We start from the raw sequence: 21,493 nt of genomic DNA, 5'->3' as shown, positions 1-21,493 counted from the left end.
CTTCCAAGGATTTAGCTTGAGCCGACTCCCACGTAGCCATCCAGCCACAGCTTCCAAGCACTTGGTCAGTGTGTCCGGGGCCGAGGCAGGACGGCCATCCATCAACAGATAAATCTGGGTGTCATTAGCATATTGATGACAACCCAGCCCGAAACTCTGGACAATCTGGGCGAGGGGGCGCATGAAGATATTGAAAAGCATCGGGGAAAGGATTGCACCTTGCGGGACTCCACACACCAAGGGGTGCTGCGGCGACAACCCCTCCCTAGCGCCACCCTCTGTCCCCGACCTGAGATAAAGGAACACAGCAGAGGTGGCAGCGGGACTGCTGTGGAGGAGGCAGATCCAGCCTTCAAACAGTTTTCGTCACCACTACGGCAGTAGCGGCAACAGCTGACAATGCATTCCTGGGAGGCCAGATCTGGTGCTCCTGCGGATCCCGCTGCCTGAGGCAGTTGCTTCACCTTGCCTCATGGATGGACCGGCCCCAAACTGCCAGTTCCATCAGCTTTAGAATCTGGACCGGGAGGAGGGCGCCATTTTGTTTTTCACCTCAGGCAGCAAAATGTCTTAGGCTGGCCCCAGGGAGTGTGTGCGTGAGAGAGAGGAGGAGAGTAGTTGGATAAATTTCAAAAGCAAGGTTCGTGATACAAGTTTAGACTCCAACTTCCCCCTCTTCAGCTACAGCAGGGAGGCTGGAATCCCACTAATCCCGTTTGTACTGAAGGCAAGTCAACATGCATCTTCGTCTTGATGATGGCTGAGTTAATGAGCCAGTGGAGGGAGCTGAGGTTTTTGCTGCCCCGGTGAAATAAAGAGGGAAGGAGCGGTATTGTTCAGACATCACAGTTGGGGGGAGGGAAGCATAGGTCAGAAAGCTCTTCCCTTCAGGTTCTTGGAAGAGTTTCAAAAAGCAATTTCAGATGTAGGTGGGGAGCAGATTACAGAACTACTTCTAATTGGACTTGCCCTGCCGTCTCTAAGAGGCCCAGTTCTGAGTGAATTTCCAGTGCTACTGAGAACATGGGAAGTCAGACGAGCCAAATTCAAATTCCTTTTCAGCCGTAAAAATGGCATGGATCCACCAGCCTAGCCTACCTCGCAGGGTTCTTGTGATGATAAAGGGGGTAGGGGGAGAAATATAGGCTCTGCTGCCCTGAGTGCCTTAGAAGGAGGATGGGACATATAATTGAAATATCTAAAACCAATGAAATTAATCAATGAAATTGAGGTGGGAGTTGTCACATGCTCTTGAGCCCCTTGGATAGGATGGTGTGGGGTGGATTTATCAAGAAATCAAAAAAGGCCAAAGGAGCACCCTTATCATGAAACTGCTTATCTCCTGGTGATTCAGCTTAATGCTGCAAGTGAAAGGTTTTACTCACAAGGTCTCCCTTCTCGCCAGCCTGTCCTGGTGGCCCCCTGGGTCCTTCTTCACCCTACAACAAATATTTTATGGTTAAAATAGAAAATGAAAGAGAAAGAGAACATTTTCAAGTCTTCCTAAAATTAACACGTGGCATTAATATTGCAGGCAGTTGACTGAGATATCATCACAAACAGGTATATATATATATATATATAAAGCCAAATTAAAGAGGAGCAGGGATATGGGCTGGCCTTTTTAATGCCAATGAACTTGGGTGACACTGCACTGATCTCACAACATGCCCATCCATCTGGAAGAACTCTAATAATCCTTTTCAGAGAACATGGACTCCAACATGGATCCTTCTAAAGACCCTGAAGCCTGATTCAAATTGTTTATGGGGAGCCAGAGAGCTGGGAAAAGCTTCTGATTCCAAGTGATTATGGAATCAACTTGTATCTTTTGAGAGTGGGGGAGTAGAGGGTCTAATCCTGTAATCCCTATGCTCGCTAAATTGAGAGTAAACCCCACTGGTAATGAGTCTGATTGTGCAGTAAGTGTGAGAGCTCCAAACCAAGAAGTTCCTGGTTTAAAAGAAACAAACAAAAAAACTCCAAATCACAAACATACTTAGGCAAGCCACTGTCATTTTAAGGCCCAATACTTCTCCCCCCCCCCACATCTAAGATATGCAAATAATACAAAATAACCAGCATCAGGCTGTACAGTTCATTATTTCTTCCTCGTTTTCCTGTCAAAGCAATCCAAGTGGCATATATTTATGTGTGTGTAACACAAAGCAATTAAATTTATATCCAATAAAAGAACACACAAAAAACCCAGCAACTGTTAAAGCACCCAAAAGACAGCAACAGGAAATGGTAGAATTAGCCCCATTTGACCATCTTTGTGATGTTACAAGACTCTGAAAAAGACTTAACATGGATACCCCCTAGAAAAAAGTTTAATTAGTTAACAATAGGCCAAACACAAAATGTGAGCACCGGTGGAGGAAGGGTGTGGTGGGGGCAGCCCGCCCTGGGTGTCAACACTGAGGAGGGGTGACATCGCTGCCCTGCCTCCTTGGGAGGCTCACCACGGGCGGCGCCCCCCTGGGGAGCTAGCCCCGCCCCCAGGTGCACAGCATGTGCGCTGCTCCGAGTGCCAGAGCAGCTAGCTCCGCCTCTGAATATGAAGCAGAAGGCTAGCTGAACTCATGTACAGCACACACTTTGAAAATTTGAAATGTACACCATAAATGCAATGATTTATTGAAGGAGCCACTATTTCAGTTTAAGAAATGGCTGCATTACATGCTGTATTAACCATGTTCGCTAGTTCAAAAGAGAGCAGGGTAAAATGTTGTTTTTAGCATCTTTTATGAATGCCTCTTTCAGGGCCGGTAACTCCTACGAGTTCCTTTTAGCATGTGGTGCACAGTGGAACATGGGTAAACAGCCAAACCTTGTGGTCCAGGAGAAGCTGTGTGGTGTCAGGGAACTGATGTCCTCTAATGTCCAGCTCCTCGGACATCTGCTCAGATTATTCTCTAAGAAAACTCCTCTAGCAAAAACCAAGGAGGAGGCTTCCCCACCCACAATCCAGTTTCCATCCATGATGTCAAAGGCAGTATAACGTGTAGTCAGTGGACATGGAAACCTAGGCTAGTCCCCTAAATTAGAGTATTAAAGTATCAAAGCTTGGCGCCTCCTTCCCAAAGTCTAGGAAGCTTCTGCCCAGCTTAAGGAGGGAGGCTTGATGCTCCGACAGGATCCAAGAGCCCTTCCTCCACCTTCCCAAAGCCCATCTAGCTTTGGGAAGGAGGCAGCTAGGCTCCAACATCCTGTCAGAGGCTTGGTGCTTCCTTCCCAAAGCCTGGGAAGATTCTGTCTGGCTTGAAGAGGGAGGCACAACGCTCAGACGTGCAATGTCAGGACATCCCTTGCAAGCTGGTGCCTCTGGCCCAGGGAGAAAGGTTGTTTTCTGCTGCTCCAGAGAAGCGGACACGGAGCAATGGATTCAAACTACAAGAAAGAAGATTCCACCTAAACATTAGGAAGAACTTCCTGACAGTAAGAGCTGTTCGGCAGTGGAATTTGCTGCCAAGAAGTGTGGTGGAGTCTCCTTCTTTGGAGGTCTTTAAGCAGAGGCTTGACAGGCATATGTCAAGAATGCTTTGATGGTGTTTCCTGCTTGGCAGGGGGTTGGACTGGATGGCCCTTGTGGTCTCTTCCAACTCTATGATTCTATGATTCTATGATTCTAACTGTTCCCCTATGAAAAATTTCACTGCATGCCACTGGGCAAAGGGCTCAAACATGGGACCATAGAGAATGTGTAGGGTTAACCAGAAAAACAAACCAAGAAACAAATAATAAATGAGTTACCGGTGGCCCTGCAGCTCCAATGGTTCCAATCATGCCTTTATAACCTTGAGGGCCCTATGCAAACACAGAGTGGAAAAAAGCAGACATTAAGAGCCAGAGCAAACTCTTTCTGCTCCAACGACAAAAGCAAACCCCTCCCAAATAGTGTCCCCGCTGAGTTGTGACATCATCAGCGCATTCCCCATTTCCCTTCTGCCTAGTGTACCTACAATCTCTCCTTTGGGGCCTGCCATGCCAGGATATCCTCTGAGACCTTGTGGGCCCTGGAAAGAAAAGGAAACCAAGCCTGGATTAATTACCTTACTTCTGGGTGAGGTCACATCTCACAGCTAAAGCTGCCCAAGCCCCCACCCCATCTGTCACCTTGAAAAATATCCATCCATGGATGAAGCGTGGGAAGTCATTATCTGTAAAGATTAATCACCAGTTTCCTCGCCACCTTTTCTGTCTGATTCACTGATTATCACCTAATGCTGATATTTCCTGCCCACAACCCCATACAGGAGTCAAGACATTAGTTTAATGGTTATATTAAGTGAAAGGACCATAACATTTACTCAAGCAAAGACAAAGTTTCCACCGGCTTCAGCAAAGAATTCCGTCCTGTTAATTCCTTCTTATCATCAAAGCAGAAGAGCTTTTAACTAATGAATTCGGTGGGAAAGTGCGCTCTTTGGAGATCCTGAGAGCAGAATGCCTAAATGGTAATGCGATAAACTAAGATGGATTGGCCAAGAATACAGTCCCAAATGGACCCTCCTCCCACTTTGCCGTTGGACTCTAGAGTCTGCCTATATGATACACCCCACATGTCAAAAAGTGGTCACTGGTAAGTGATCAGGTTCTGACTGTTAAGAATTACGGTCCTTCCCAAACCATCACTATTTGGGGGTGGAATTAAATCTGTTACAGGTTGTCATTTGTAGGTGATTTTGAGAGACCTTGCGCAACAAAGGTGTTTCCCCAAAAGATTGGGCTTTCTGAGATTAGAAAAGTGATAGGGAAATGCACCGGAATGTGAGAAAGCACCTGCTTTGATGCAGGTACTCTAACCTCGCTACAAACAAATCAGGATGAATGCTCAATAAACAGGTCATCTGGCAGTACCCTGCAAAGGCTCTTCCAGAGGCAAGCAATGAAAGCAGCAGGGGATTGCAGACTGCATTCCAAACATGAAAAGCATTATATACAATTTACAGCTCAATCCTGTACATATAATAAAATAATAATAATAATAATAAACCTTTATTGTCACTACACCACCTGTGCTCAGTGAAATTAAACGACCCCCCCCCACACACACTCAGTCTTGATCACACTGTGTGTGCTTGTCGGAAGTCAATTGCACCACTAATTTTTTCCATTCAGCAGCCCAACAGGCCACGGATAAAAACTGTTCTTTAACCTGTTGGTGCGGCTGATTATATTTCTGTATCTCCTGCCCAAAGGTAGGAGATTAAAGAGGTGCTAGCCGGGGTGTGAGTCATCCCTGAGAATTCCTCGCTCTCCTGCGATGTCATCTAGCAAACTCAGGGGACAGCCCATGATATCATGTGCTGTATTCACCACCCTCTGTAGGGACTTCCTGTCCCTATCTACTCAGAAGAAAATTTTATTGAGTCCAATGGACTTGCACCACAGGTGAGTAACAAATAAAACAGTGCTATGTGTATAATATGAAGTTTAAAAACAAACAAAGCCATATTTAGTTCCCCACTAGCTCACCTCACCGCCCCCCCCCCAATATGCCTAGACTGAAGTGGCTACATCACAAGCATATTTTTCTCCAGCCATTTTTTTCCCTTTGGCAATTAGCAAGTAGAGAAACTAAAAATAGAAACAATTAACCTAATACCAAGTAAAAATGAAGGTTACAGTGGTGCCTCGCTTAACGAATGCCCCGCTTAACGAAATTTCCGCTTAACGAAAGGATTTTTCGAGCCGAGGTTGCCTCACTAGACAAATTCATTTTATGAAAAATTCGTCTAGCGAATCGCGGTTTCCCATAGGAATGCATTGGAATTCAATTAATGCATTCCTATGGGCAAAAAAAAATTCAAAAAAAATTCAATGCATTCCTATGGGGTTCGCTAGACGAATTTTTCGTTATAAGAAAAGACCCGTGGAACGAATTAAATTCGTCTAGCGAGGCACCACTGTATATCAATTAACCACATAAACTGTATGAAAGTCTCGATGTAATCTGGTACAGGGGTGTAAAGAATAGCATATCTGATCTCCTGTGGCAAGGAATGAACAACTTCAGGTGACCAGGTGAGGTTGTATGTGAACAGATACACTAGTAAACCCTTTCGTGGACTTATTTGCACAACTGAACATGCAGGGGGGGAAGAAGAAATCCCTGTTTCTAGAAAAAAAGTGTCCATATTAATACAGGTAATATAATTACGCTGACCTTGTGGAAAGACAAAATACAACATTTAAGTTATGTCCCCACAGGCCTAAGACAAAAACAAGAACATTAAGAAACAGAAATAAATAAATACGTTACGGGAGGGCCAGGAATGCCTTGTTCTCCAGAGAGGCCCACATCACCCTTCGGACCCTGAGGAAATCAAACAAACAAACAAACAAACAAACAAACAAACATATAACAGGAAGATGTCAGAGCTACAATTGAAACAAAAATGCAAAAACCAGCTTTGAAATGTGGACTTTAAGCTGTACGTTTAATTCTATGGTAGAATGGAAAGGAATTTAGGAAATCTACATTCAATTCTATGCTGTCAAGATGTATTAGGTCTTCCTCATCATCCTACACAAGTCTGTCTTTCTCCTTGCCCTTGGTATTGTCATGCTATTTTCATATCCTCCCTTGCTTCTTTCTGCCTTAAAAAAAATCTTCATCCCACATCTTCTTTTTATCTGCTTATCTTTTCCAACACCTAACACTGAAACTGTTTCCGTTGGGTTGCCATGTGTCCTTTTTTCCCAGGACACATCCTCTTTTTCATGGGTAGAGTCGTCATAGCGATTCAAAGGTAAAAGTAGAAGTCGGTAAATGTGTCTTCTTTTTTGCTCTTCAAAATATGGCAACCCTGTTGCTATTTTACAGGTGGGATTTAATCTTATAAAATTTTAAAATCATAAAGAAAGCAGATTTGGTGTTCATGTGCTTCCATAAAAAAACAAAAACCAGTCTTTTTGCAGTAAGGAAAGTGACAGAAAATCAAATGGGGGGGATAACCATTACTTGACACAATGTAGTATAACTTCCACACACACTTTGTGAAAACAAATCAGGGTGAAAAATCTCAGCACCCAGGACTGGTTCACACATGATGTGGTGTTTTTTTTATGTTTAAAGGATCTACACATGGGGGGGGGGATGGAGTAGATAGGAACAGCCTTAATTTTGCATACAGTTGCCAGGCTGGGTTTGCTGTTGTATAATGTGTGAAAAGCACTTCAGTTGCCCAGGCTGAACCCTTCTCCTTATAATCAACTACAGGTACCGTGAAGAGATAGACCAAGTATGTACTCACTGGTCTGCCCTGTCTGCCAGACTCTCCCAGAGCTCCAGGACGGCCTTTGTGTCCCTACAGAGAAAGAGAGCCAACATTTTAAAGGCTGTCTGAGTTTCACATAGAATGAATAGTTTCCTACTCTGTAATCAAACAGCATGCCACCTCTCCAACCAATTACGATGTGATTTGCTAGGGGTTGTAGCATGGGATTTGACCACACAAATGCACACACACACACACACACACACACACACACACACACAGAGAGAGAGAGAGAGAGAGAGAGAGAGAGAGAGAGAGAGAGAGAGAGAGAGAGAGAGATCTCAGGCATACCAATAATAAGTCCAAGCATATCCCAAACACATCTTCACAACTCCAAGCACAAGGATTTTTGGAGACAGAAGGAAAGAAAGAAAGAAAGAAAGAAAGAAAGAAAGAAAGAAAGAAAGAAAGAAAGAAAGAAAGAAAGAAAGAAAGAAAGAAAGAAAAGCCACAATGGCTAGAAAAATTGTTTTGAAACTTCAAAAAGATGGGTCTCAGATAAAGACAATGACATTCCAGGATTGTTTTATTTAAAGAAGCAACAGACTCACATAGCAGGGAAAGGTATAGCAGATGCCACTATAGGGGAATCTTGGCCCTCTATTTAGTGATGGACTACAGTTCCCATCATCCTTGACCACTAGCCATGCTGGCTTGGGCCGAGGGGAATTGGAGCCCAACAGCATCTGGAGGGCAACAGGTTCCCTATCCTTACATGAGAAGAAAAAACACAGCATCACAGCTACAGCAGTGCCTAGCAGCCGCCTCTAGACTAGAGGACCATATCCATCATGTTGCTTAGCAACCACAATGGACAGGTGTTCCATAGAATGTGTTCCCTTAGCAACCATCATTATAAGCAGGAAGGATTTTTTTAATTTCATTATAAGCAGAGACAGAGAGAGAGCCACCATGTTTTTGTGGCCTAGTAACCACCACAGAAAAAGGATGGAGTACTGCCATTTCTGTGTGGGCCTAGCTCACCATTTGGTCCCCTTTTGGTCCCACCCTGCACTCAGCTCTCATTTGTGGCTCATAGAAGCTGTCAGCATGTGATGGTGGCCACACCCCGGGAAATGGCTTCAAGGCCAATTGTGGGTTCAATGGTCAACAAGGCAGTTTCTGCACATGCTGTAGAGGGAAGTGACGGGCAGGTGGGGCTTGTCTACGTGGGAAGGAAAACTCTGATTCCAAACCTCCTACACAAATTCAGAGTGGAGTCCCTAAGATATTTGGATGGCATCTTGTACGCCTCCTTCTGGCAACGCCTGCTAATTCAGGTTCATTCACCTCAGCATTCAAGGGCATGTGGATTGATTAGCTAAGAGCAGCTGTCCACGATTCCCCAACACCTTGAGGTTACCATAACCACTATCAACCCCAAAACAACATGTAATGCTTTACCTTCAAGCCCTGTAATCCCTGAGGGCCTTTGGGTCCAGCTGGGCAGTTGGTTGGACACTGTGTGGGGAGAAAAGGAAGGGAAGAGGAGATTAGAGGTCTGTCTCAACTGAGAAGGAAGTTAGCAGCTAGGGATAAACACAAGCTAGTCCTCCTAAAGCCCAATTTACCTGGTCTTTCACAAGATCTCCAGGTAGTATCCTCCTCCAAGAACCTTACAGTGATAAACTAATAGGTTTATATGTGGCCTTATTTTTTGTGAGGGGCAAAGAGGAGGAGACCATCAGGACAAACAAAGAGAGTTGATGAGGAAGCCTCCTTGCAATTCCCACACGAAAGCTCATACCAAAATAAAAACTTAGTTGGTCTTTAAGGTGCTGCTGGAAGGAATTTTTTATTTGGTATTCAGAGGTATTACTGCCTCTGATGGTGGACGTAGAACATAGCCATCATAGTTAGTACACTATCCTCCTGCATTTGTCTAGTCTTCTTCTAAAGTTGGTGGCCATCAGTATACAACTTGTGGAAGCAACCCTCTTGGTTTGTTTAACTATGCACTGTGTGAATATTTACTTTTGCAGAGAGGCAATGAGGGTGAGAAAGAAGTTCCCTTCACTCTGCTCGGAAAACCCATAGCAAGAATGGAGAAGCTGTGGTTCTCCAGATGTTGGTGGACTACAACTCCCGGCATCTGTGCCCACTGGCCAGACTGGCTGGAGAGGACAGAAACTGGAGTTCAACAAGAACAGCTGGAGAGCCACAGGTTAGCCATGCTTGCTTTTTGGTGATGGCCACTGGCCTAAAAAGCAGAAAGCACAAAGCACGAATTCATGGTGGATAGGCCTATCAGCAGGCATGATAGCTACATGAAGTTTCTGTATGCTGAGTACCATACCCTGCTTATAAGCTTTCCAGAAGCATGTATCTGGCAGCCACTGTTGGGAACAAGGTGCAGGCGCTAGATCCTTTAGAGTGATTCAGCAGGGCCCTTATGTCCTTAACATGCATCTGCATTCAGTGTGCCATGTACCATGCATACCAAACATCATGGATTCTGACTAGTTATGGCTGTGCACACTGCCATCTTTAAAGAAATGGCAAAACAGGAACCTCCAAGCTCGCAAACATCCAAAGAATATGTGCCAACAAAGGAATCCAAGCCAAAATCCCAAATGCACTTCCTATCTTTTGCCTTCTAGTTTTCAAGCATCGTGTACAAGATGGGTAGCTTTCATTTTTTAAAAAAATGGAACACGGCATGCAAATGCAACCTTCCTTACCAAGTAATCTGCACTGCCTTCAACTCCTTGGATGCGCCCAACGGGGCCCTGCAGAAGAAAATAAAAACAATCAAGTCTCCAAAAAGTCAATATGTGCATCAGCCTGAGAAAGGGAGAAGAGGACTGTCCCTTCTTATTTTTAACCGGAAGAAAAGATTTATGATTCAACCAATAGAGGTCACAGCCTGGAACAGATCAAAAAATAAATGTGTATGGTCAACTTGCACAAGGAAAGGTGCTTCCCACAGCCCACAGTAGTTGCTCATTTTTTAAAAATAAAGTATCACACTTGCATGGCATCATGGGCATTGTAGTCTCTAGCTGTCAGCCAGGGCTGCTTCCAACCTGGTAAGTGTTTTCCCCTCCAATTCTATGGAAATTACCCCAGGTAGTAGCAATAAAACTTACAGGTTTCCCAGGAGGCCCTGGAGGCCCTTGTGGCCCTTCTGGTCCACGTACCCCCTGAAAAAGAGACGTGGAAGTCAAGAGACTAGCAGCCTAACATGTGAAAAAACAATCCGGAGTGCATTTGTTCCCCTTTAATACTGTCACACTCCCTACGCAGGGAAGTTACTAAATGTTGTTTTTTAACATGAATCACTGACAGCCACCTGTAGAAGACATGAAGGTCCAAATACCCAAAGGTGCTGATGAGCAAGCAAGAGTGCAATGACTGCCGGTAAGATGGCATCAATATCAAGGTGAAGATAATGACTGTGACAGGAGTTGCTGAGAGGATGAGTTAACCGAGGAAGGAAAAAGAATAGAGGCTGTCTTTTTGTGAATAATGGCTTAGCAGATGATGAGAACACACGACCTGGCTTGAACACAGGAAGCTGCCTCATTCATAGCAAGCCAGGCATTGGTCCATCTTGCTTACTATTGTCAACAGTGACTAGTAAGCAGCACTCCAGAGTCTCAGCCTTTCCCAGAGCTCTAGCTGGAGATGCCGCTAGGGGTTGAATAAGGGACTTCATGAGTGCAAAGCAGTTGCTCTTCCACTGACCTGCAGCCCTTGGAAAGACTGCTTGGCCACTTGGAGAAAAGGGGAATTTGAGAATGTACGTATAGTGATAAGGACAGGGAAGAAAATTCTTAGGTCAGGTTGTGTTTACGCCACAATTCTGCAGAGTGGCACAGAGGATGAGCAAAACACCATGGGGAAGTTGAATACAAGTTTCATTCTAAAAAGTACCTTATTTTTCTGTGTATAAGACGGGGTTATTTTATTTTTAAAATTTGCTTAAAATTTGGGCTCCTCTTATACATGGATAGTGGAGAGGTGGGACAGGTGACTGACGGCTGCCGCGAGCAGGAGATTGTCAGTGGCATTTTTGCGGGTGATTGGTGGGTATTGCAAGGTCCACTGGCTATTGGCTGCTGCGGCAATTGGGCGGGCAATTGGCGCTTGCTTTTGGCAAGTATGCAGATGATTGATGGGTTTGTGGGTGTGTGTGAGATTGGCTGGTGGCGGTCCTGCAGTTGAGCGTTTTTTGGCAAACCCCCCCCCCCTCAAAAAAAAGCAACACAATTCTGGGCAATCTCCCCCCCCCAAAAAAAAGCTCAACAACTCTGGGCAATCACCCCCATTTTCTCAATTTGGAGTCCCAAAAAAGAGGGGGCATCTTATACATGGGGGCATGTATGTTTCTTATGTTTACAAAGGCATATTGGAAAGCATGCATGGCAAACCCATTTAGAGTGTGTCTGAACCGAAAGGGATTTCTGAATTAGGTGGAAGGGCACTTTTTTCTCGCCCCTGCTGCCTTCATGCCTAACATAAAAAGCACATACATTTTGCGGAATACCACAAAACAACAACATGCAGAATAAATGCGCTACATAGTTTATGCAAATATAATTTTGCATAATTTATGCAAGTTGTACCTTACAGCACATATTGATACAGAATTTGGCAGAGAGGTTCAATTACTTTAGCATACACCAGGCATGTCAAATCTGCGGCCCTCCAGATGTTTTGGCCTACAACTCCCATGATCCCTAGCTAGCAGGACCAGTGGTTGGGGAAGATGGGAATTGTAGTCCAAAACATCTGGAGGGCCGCAGGTTTGACATGCCTGGCATACACAGTCCTAGTGACAGGGAAGAGGATGAGAGAATGGAAGCAATTGGGAAGAGATGTAGCCGTTTTCGTTTTATACTGACATATTTCTTTCTGGGTCTTTCTGGATCTTTCGTCCTCTCCCCTCTCCTTGTCTTAGCACATGAGCCCTTCGGCTACAGGGGGACCCACCCATCTGTTTATGTTTAGATTTGCATATCGTTGCAGCCTTATGGGTTCCCACCCCCACCTGAGTTGTTTGTGCAGCATGGTCTATCCATTTGAATATGCAAGTATATATCACAGAAGTTCTGGATGCCAATGAACATTTGGTCTAAGGCCTGGCTACGTGCTACAGTCAGAAAAATATCTATGCTCTGAATATTCAGAATTCTAAAAAAAATCATTGGGAGAAAAGCAGAGAAAGCTGGAGACGATTACAGTGCCCCTAGATGCCTTTCTCCAGCCATTTTCTCTGGGTCACCTTCTCTCCCCCCCCCTTTAGTGGCAAATTTTCATTAAGAGTTGGGGGGGGGAGAGAGAGATGAGGACGAGTGAGGCAGTTGAGGTAAATAACAAGTATATGGAGGGAGGCAACATGAGAACAGGCCTTTTCAGTAGTGGCTCCCCATTTGTGAAATGCTCTCCCCAGGGAACCTCCCCTGATGCCATCATTACATATCTTAAGGCGGCAGGCAAAAACATTTATTTTTCTACAAGCCTTTGGCTCTTAATTAACTGTAACCTCCTTGACTGGGTGGGATGTTTTAATCCTGCCTTTAAAAAAAGAGGGTTGTCTTTTAGATATGTCATTGTTTTATTTTAGATATGTCATTGTTTTATTTTATGCTAGTGTGAGCTTGATTATTGTTGTAAGTCCCTTTGAGTTACTTTTGTTTTGAAAATGACTAATGCTTAAATTAATTAGTAGTTGTTTAGTCGTGTCCGACTCTTCGTGACCCCATGGACCAGAGCACGCCAGGCACTCCTGTCTTCTACTGCCTCCCGCAGTTTGGTCAGACTCATGTTGGTAGCTTCGAGAACACTGTCCAACCATCTTGTCCTCCATCGTCCCCTTCTCCTTGTGCCCTCAATCTTGTGCCCTCAAACATCAGGGTCTTTTCCAGGGAGTCTTCATGAGGCGGCCAAAGCTTTGCAGCCTCAGCTTCAGGATCTGTCCTTCCTTTGAGCACTCGGGGCTGATTTCCTTAAGAATGGATAGGTTTGATCTTCTTGCAGTCCATGGGACTCTCAAGAGTCTCCTCCAGCACCATAATTCAGAATAATAATAATAATAATAATAATAATAATAATAATAATATGCTGTACCATTAAGATATGGCTCTCCAGCTTTAGCTTCCCCTGTGCTTACCTGTAATCCCCTTTAGTTACTCTATACATCTTAATTTTCAACAGGTAAAGCCTATCTACTTCTGACATGACAACTGTAGCAGCATATAGCCAGGCTCTTATTGCAAAACAGGCCTAGGAAAGCCAACAAACCCCAAGCCGTATTCACCCGTCTCAGCCGGATCCCTTACCTTGGGTCCCAAAGCTCCAATTTCTCCAGGGAGTCCAACCTGGCCTGGAGAGCCCTTAAGAGAAAGAAGCAGAGAGAGGAGAAAATGCTCTCTTTTAGTCATATGATGGGAACAGCCCTTTGTTCACCTGTTCAGGCTCTGCCGGACGTCTGCGGTGGCAAAGGGTTTGCTAGGCTAACAAGCAAGAAGGAGAGATGAGCAGGCACTCTCTGGCTAACAGCAAACAGCTCCATCTATGTCTGCTAAAAATGCAGCGCCTCATTCTCCCGCTTAAGTGACACATTACTGAACATACGTGCCCTATGGCAGCACAAGTATGTGCACACTTAACAGGAGAAAGCGCTCATCTGGAGGCGCTTTTGGGTTTGCATTTTCCAATTCTGGCCACTGACCAAGCAAGGGGGAAAAAATCTCTTTAATCCAGCAAAAGTCTGGATAGTTATCAACAGATAAGGATGGTTTATTTTATGCTGAGTTATATTGATCTTCTAGATTCTAGCCCAATACTCTGGCAGCAGGTCAGGTAGGGAAGGGCCACTTCCCCATCACCTGCTAGTGGATTCTTTTAACTGAAAATGCCGGAAACTGAACTTCAAACATTCTGCATACAAAGCAGGTGCTCTGCCACTAAGCAAAATTCCCACTCACCCACCCCTTGCTGTCACTCAGCAATCTGGTGCATGCAGAGAAGCAGTGGGCAACCTCTGCCTCATGGGACAAATTAGTCCTGCAGGGGTCTCATTTGGGGCTATTTCCCCCCAAGCCACATCCCCTTGTCCCACATCTGTCATCATATATGTCAGTTATGGGGCAGGTAAAGATGTGGCTGTAAAGATACATTGACCACAAATAATGAACCACAGATATCCCTGCAAATTTATCATTCTGTTTTTGTGATATACAAATGACATGAATAGACTTGGGTCTATTCATTTGTTATCCCCATTATCTTTGTTTATAAAGCCCAATAAATGGTTATTATTATTACTTTTTAAAAGGATGTGGCTGCAAAGGAACACCTTGAAATGTGCTCCGTGACAATCGGTGCTCCCAAGTGGAATTGTACCCTGGTGAATTCAAGCCCTTCTTTAAAGCCCTTCTTAGATCAGCAAGGATCTTCGTTTCATGATGTCATGATGACACCAAGTGATTGGCATGTGGGCATCCCTACCTACCCACCAAAGGAGCTCATGGGAGCGAAGGAACCCAGGATTTGGCCCACTGGCTGGAAAAACTCCCCCCCCCCAGTACCTCTTGGATCAATATCCCTCTTCCAAATGGCTGAACTAATAAAGTGATTTTTGCAAATAAATAAAAAAAGCCAAACCAATGGCACATCACTGCTCACAACACTGTGACAATGCAAGACCCTTTTGTTGGGTCGCTGCCCCTTCCTCCAAGCCAAGCTATGAGCACACGCTCCTGTAAGCACCCCTCACAAATCCAGCACACTGCCTCCCATCAGCCAAACCCAAGCTCACATGAACAGCACTTACAGGAGATCCTTTCAGCCCAGGTCCCTGAAATGAGAAGACAGCCACAGTAAACAATCATGCTGCGTTGAAGAAACCAGCTGAAAAACGTGAAGGCTGCAGCTGAGGCCTCTCCCAGAGGCAGAGCGGCTGTCTCGTTTTCCCAATCTGGTTGCATCATATTAATTAACTGTTGCATTTCTGAGTCACCTGCCCCATAACCAGGGTTCTCTTTGGGTTACGGACAGTTTAGGCCAGGCATTCCCAAACTGCGGCCCTCCAGATGTTTTGGCCTACAACTCCCATGATCCCTAGCTAAGAGGACCAGTGGTCAGGGATGATGGGAACTGTAGTCCAAAACATCTGAAGGGCCGAAGTTTGGGGATGCCTGGTTTAGGCAAATAAAAACAGTTAAAACCAGATCTAATATAGCAACTGAGTATGCAGGACTCAGATCCATCAAAACCACAATGCAGAGGCGTAAAACAACTTACAAGGCAAAACACAGCCTCCAGTGAAAAGGAGTCCACCACCTTCTGTCCACTCAACATGAGTAGAGATGGATAATTAGGATTGAACTGTTATCCATGCTTAGAGTAGCTCTACTTAAATCAATGGGACATTAATAAATGACTTAGTTTTTAGTATGTTTACCTTCCATCTCTCCTCTATAGGGCTTAAGGTTTCATGCATAGCTCCCCCCCCCACTCCCCATTTTATCCTCACGACAACCCTGCAAGGTAGGTTAAGCTAAGAGATGGTAATTGGCCCAAAGTAGCCCATGTTGGCTGCACCTGCCCTAAACTATAGCTCAGAGCTATAAGAACGAGCCTTGATGAGCCCCAGGCTCATATGCTCCCCCCTCCCCTCTGGCATGGCTGCAAAGAAGAGATCAGAAGCACTTGTTTCCACCTTTAAACTAATGAGAGCTCCCCTCTCTGTCTGAACTACGGATTGTTAACAAGCCAGCACCATAAAGGACAACTTGATTTTGGCTTGTTTCAACAAACCACAGTTTCCCCATGTTCCAAAGGTAACAAGCAACTGTGGTTAGTTTAAAAGTGAATGCTATATAACGCCTCCTTACTGCTGCACTAAAGGAGAGATGGGGAGTGTGCAAGCCCTCTCTCATCACACTCAACTATAATTCAACACATTGGTGTGATTGTGTACACTGGGTGAGTTCATATAGCGCTATACTTTCTTTACAAATATAGCCAATAAAGAATAAACACTTACTGGAAGCCCTGGAGGTCCTGGAAGTCCAGTCTGGCCCTGAGTGAATGCAAGAAGGAAGAGATACTCAGTGTAGCAGGATCCACACAAATGGGATATGCCTTAAGCTGCAGATCTACTTCATGGGGCAGATCCAGATATGAGCTCCAAGGACCCAGCCCTACCAGATCAGATTGAACCTCTTGTATTTGCAGGTGCAGTCTGGACAGTATTGTTGTCTGAATTCACCTAAGGCCTCTGTTACCTTGCACAGGCCAATTACTCTACATCCCCCATTTCCCCCTGCTCTAGTTGCTGGGGGATGTATACAGTGCATACATGCATCGAAAACCACTTTGAATCATTTTGTCCCCCAACTGGTCCTCATTTGGAGAACTTCAGCCCCCCACTACAGCATCACAATCACAAGCCAGTCTTAAAAGAACCACTCCATCTCCTCCAGTCACACAGAAAACAGTCACTCACTTTGGGGCCAGGTCGCCCAAAAGGTCCTGGTTCCCCTTTTGCTCCCGTTAGCCCCTGTAAAAAATGGAAAGAGAATTACAGGTTCAGCTTGCGGGACATCAACTGGCATCTGCAATAAAACAGGTAAAAACACCAGGGCTGGAAAAGAAATGGGTGAAGCGGCAAAATTCAAAACCAAAAATCTTTGCCCAGGGGCGTAGCAAGGCGCCGCGACACCCAGGGCGGCAAATTGCCAATACTGCCACGCTGAGCGGGCTTTCTACCCGGAGTTTGTAGCTGGAGGCATGCGGCTTTGGAGGCGGGGGGTGACGATACCCCGCCACATAACGACGCATGCACAGCATCCCGCTGCGCTGTTACGTAGCGGGGTATCGCTGCCCCCCCCCCGCCGACTCCAATCCACGCAGTGCAGCCCAAATGGAACCCGGGGCGTACCGCCATCACCCCCCCTTGTGACGCCCCTGTCTTTGCCATAGCTGCAGAGCATCCAGAAATAGAAACTGCAGGTGTAAAATAAAGTTTTTGTGGAAATGCAAGCATGTGCGTATAACTAGCCATCTAAACCAGAAGGCATTTCTCAAAAAGACCTCAAATGTGCATTCCCTTACCAAGGTTCCTAAATTACCTACTTTCTGGTACTAATCCCAGTGATCACAGGCACAGCCAGGTTTTTTTTGTGGTGGGGGCAAACTAGATGCCTCCCCATCCACTCTGTCCTTTCCATTCTTACCTTAAATATATGAGGTGACCAAGGGTTATTTTGTTTATTTCTTTATGTGTTTGCTTTTATTATTACATTCCTTATGTAAGCTTCCCTCCATAGATTTCCAGGTGGTGTACATGGTTTCCCCCTTTTCTATATTGTCCTCACAACGTCCCTGTGAGGTAGGTTAAGCTAAAAGTTGGTTACTGGCCCAAAATCACCCAGTGAGCTTCATGGCCCAGTAGGAATTTGAACCTTGGTCTCTGAGGTCCTAGTCTGACAAGCCAACACACTAGTTTTTAAATTTTTAAAAGAAGGGTCACATATAAGCGTCCATTCCCCCTACCCAGCAGTTCCTACTGGACGGGTTTCAGAGTAGTAGAATATGAAACAGCAGCACTCCAGGAAGTGTGGCAAGGTGGAAGCAGCCAACCATATTTCTGAAAGCATGAGAGACTGTTCAGACACTGAAGCTGAGGACTATTATAAGAAGGTGGGCACACAGATAACTACAGTTGTAGTTGGTTTTCGAACAGCTTAGTTCCTGAACGTTTTGGCTTCCGAACGCCGCAAACCCAGAAGGGACCACTCCGGTTTGCAAGCTATTTTTGGAAGCCGAATGTCCGACGGAGCTTCCGTGGCTTCCGATTGGCTGCAGGAGCTTTGGTTTCTGAACATTTTGGAAGTCGAACGGATTCCGCTCAACTACTGAGGCACAACTGTCTTTTGATAAGAGATGGAGTCCCTTTATTATGGATTGGTGTCACAAAATACAGGAAAATGCTAAACCACAGATTCAGATTCTGGGAATACTGTAAAAATGTTATGTACTTCTATTTATGTGTTCTCTCTCCATCTCTTGTACTTTCCCCCCATTTATTTCATCTATCTATCTATCTATCTATCTATCTATCTATTTCTTTTGTACCTGTATTTATAGTTTATAGTTTTGGAAAATAAAGCTTATTTCTTAAAAAAGAAAAAATGATGTGAATAAATAAAAAGGTTTAGCATTGGGAGTGATGGTGTGTGATGTGGGGGTGCCGTTTTTACAACAACAAAAAGATAGCACAAGTTGCAGTTCTTCTGGCTTCAGCCCCCACATCTCTAGCTAGCAGTTCAATCTCTGAGCAGGAGGCGGCTGCATCTCCCTGGCAGTGCATCTGCCTCTAACAGCACATGCAGGAACACGGCGGCACCAAGCAGAGCACGCAGTTTGCTATTTCACACGCTGCTGCAGCCACTGACGTGTTATCAACAGCTCAAGATGTAACTGAGGACAATAGTGTTTTCCTAGTATATCTTTAACCAAAACAACACACCCTCTTTGCTTTTTAAATCAGCACAGGGCAGGCGATTGCAAAGTAAACAAAAAGAGCAGGCAAAGAAAAGGCATCGGCAATGCTCAACCTCGTGCAGGCAGGATGGGGGCTCGGGCAATGGGGCCAGGAGTCTTACAAATACGGAAGATTTCCCCTGTCTTAATATGTCTCATGGAAGTAGGGGTGACAAATAAGCAAATATATAGCATGAGTTGCTAAAGTATCCTGAGTCTGGTGCAAAACAACCAGTTTCTGCAGCTCAACAACTTTGCCCAAAAAAGCTCAACAACGTTTGTGTCCGGGTTTTCACATTTTTAAATATGGCAAGCCTACCACGGACAGGCTGAAAATGGATATTCAAACCTCGGATCCCGAACGAAAACCCAGAAGCAAATGCTCCGGTTTTAAGATACTGTATTTTTTCAAAAGCTGAACATCCGACACAGCTTCCGCTTGGTTGCAGGAAGCTCCTGCAACCAACCGGAAGCCACATCTCGGTTGTGGAACATTTCAGAAGCCAAACGGGCTTCCGGAATGGATTATGTTCAGCAACCGCGGTTTGACTGCACTAGCAAAGCATGCAAATCACACCAGATTGGGAGTGGGCAAAGAAGGACAACCATTTGTACTCACATCAATCCCAGGTTTCCCCGGAGGGCCATCTGGACCTGGAAGGCCGGGTTCTCCCTTGGTCCCCTGTTACACAGAAACATTTGAGGAATTAAAAGTGTTCTTAGGAAGAAAATAAAGTGAAAGCATCACAGTTGCACATTGCCATTCTGCAGGATGTTCACAGGGCCGGCCCAAAAAGGCTCTGTCCAACACTGCAAGCTCAGTTCTACTTGCGCAATGAAACTTCCTCTTCCCTCTCCACATGCCTCCTATGTGTGCTCTGGAGGGTCCCCCAACCCCCTGAAGCAGACTGGTGGGTTGTTGTTTTTTAGTTCAAAGTAATTTGTCTGATTTCCCACACAATCACAACCACAGCTTTGCAGGGATAAGGTCTGATACTACAGTATTTACAAACAATGCATAGTAAAATGAAGGCCATCCTTGCTTTTCAACAGTTACAAAACGGGTCTTAAGCCTCCCACAACAGCAGTTTCTCATAAGCATCATATTTTGGGCTCTGACCTAATTCTGACAGTTCAACACAACACAAATCTGGGAGATAGGTACTAAATGTAACCTGAAAGTGATTGCAGATTTTTATTAATACTTATGTTTGCACTATAAACAAATTGTAGGCCCACGTAACCCCTGCTGGCATCGCTTGCTTAGATACTCACAGGGCTCCCTGCTGCTCCTGGTGGGCCTTTATCGCCCTAGAGGGGAAAAAGGGGGAAATGGTTAATAGCATGTTCCTCTTGACTTCTTGAAATGATCACTGTCAAAGCAGCTGGAAATCTGCCCCCTGGTCCTGAAATATATGTATAGGCTGCCTCCTTGGAACCAATTCAAGGTGTTAGTTTTGATGTGCAAAGACCCAGACAGCCTTTGGAACTGGTTACTTGAAAGAACATCTCTCCTCATTGTCCTGTCTGGGCTCTGAGATTCAGCTGCAGCACACCTTCCTTCCATCAATTTGGCTGGCATCAGCTGAAGACAGTCCTCTATCTGCAGGCCTTTGAAATAAGGCTGTTTTGCCTGGCACACCCAGGTAGAAGGTGGAAGGCTTGATACCCCAGGTGGGTGAGAGCAGTTTTAAAGAAACATTTTTATTAAGAAGACTGTGCATGCAGCTTGCAAGCGTCAGCCTGGCAGGAGCCGGCTGCAAAGTACTACATAGACTCTCAGAGGGAGGGTGTCTGAGGTTTCTATCTTAATTTCTAAGCAGTGATATATTTGCTCATTTGAGTTTTTAATTTACTGGCATGCTCTCAGCGACTGTGGTTATGGCTTAATGTGTCATGCTCAATGGCATCACTGGAGCCTGCCCCCTGTGGCATCACCGACCCATATCAACACTGGGGATGACCCCAGGTCGCAGGTTGGGAGCCTGAACTCTCAGGGCCTGGGATAGTCCTGACCTGGCAAACTTACTCTGAACAGGCCTTCTGAACATGTCATATAATGCAGATGGGTGTGCTGGTATGCCTTAATTGCATTTTAAATCTACAATTATATTTTATACAACATTTTTTAATGCCTTTTATATTGTTGTAACCTGATCTGAGATTTGCTTTTGAAGAGAAGTGGGGGATAAATCTCATAAATAAAACAAAAGTTTTCAGGTTTTCTTTTCTTTCTTTCTCTCTCGCTCTCTCTCTCTCTCTCTCTCTTTTCTTAGTAATACAAAATATAATATGTCTCACCCATTACAGAGTGGCAGGGGTCCACTCTAAAGAAGACACATCAACAGAAGGAAAAGTTTAAAAACAGCAACTATTAGTAATGCTGTTGGTGGGGGCCAGCCCTGCTCCTGGATATTAACATTAAGGCACAAAATCATACTGATTGAAAATAAACTTATCACTGGAGAGACATGGAGGGAAGTAGATATAGACTATTGGTATACAAAGGTGTGGGGTATTGCGTTATTAGAAAAATTGGCACACAAACTGAGATTATGTAGAGGCCAATGCAAAAGTGCTAAGTTTTGTTTTCTTTTAAAATAAAGTGTCTAGTCCATATGATTGCAGGGAAAACATGCCACACTGCTTGCTGTGGGCTGTGGGGCCTGGTGCATCTCAGAAGTCAGTATGGTTATGAGTTATGGTCACCT

General features: G+C 44.9%; 1 protein-coding gene across 1 annotated transcript in view; it reads right to left on the bottom strand.

Annotated features, from left to right (window-relative positions):
- Positions 1-21,493, bottom strand: part of COL9A2 (collagen type IX alpha 2 chain) — a 49,303-nt gene that overhangs the window by 22,806 nt on the left and 5,004 nt on the right. Inside the window, exons 3-16 of the mRNA XM_035121188.3 lie at positions 20,058-20,093; positions 19,402-19,464; positions 16,744-16,797; positions 16,282-16,317; positions 15,067-15,090; positions 13,571-13,624; positions 10,376-10,429; positions 9,968-10,015; positions 8,691-8,747; positions 7,263-7,316; positions 6,269-6,322; positions 3,966-4,019; positions 3,757-3,810; positions 1,386-1,439 (exon numbers count right to left, since the gene is read on the bottom strand). Of these exons, the coding sequence (XP_034977079.2) occupies positions 1,386-1,439; positions 3,757-3,810; positions 3,966-4,019; positions 6,269-6,322; positions 7,263-7,316; positions 8,691-8,747; positions 9,968-10,015; positions 10,376-10,429; positions 13,571-13,624; positions 15,067-15,090; positions 16,282-16,317; positions 16,744-16,797; positions 19,402-19,464; positions 20,058-20,093 (696 nt within the window). The remainder of the gene's footprint in view (positions 1-1,385; positions 1,440-3,756; positions 3,811-3,965; positions 4,020-6,268; positions 6,323-7,262; positions 7,317-8,690; positions 8,748-9,967; positions 10,016-10,375; positions 10,430-13,570; positions 13,625-15,066; positions 15,091-16,281; positions 16,318-16,743; positions 16,798-19,401; positions 19,465-20,057; positions 20,094-21,493) is intronic.

This window comes from Zootoca vivipara, chromosome 6 (assembly GCF_965207765.1).
Source record: "Zootoca vivipara chromosome 6, rZooViv2.hap1.1, whole genome shotgun sequence".
In the NCBI taxonomy this organism is placed as follows: domain Eukaryota; kingdom Metazoa; phylum Chordata; class Lepidosauria; order Squamata; family Lacertidae; genus Zootoca; species Zootoca vivipara.
The sequence above is the reverse complement of the archived record's forward strand: the minus strand, read 5'-3'. Positions and strand labels throughout refer to the sequence as shown.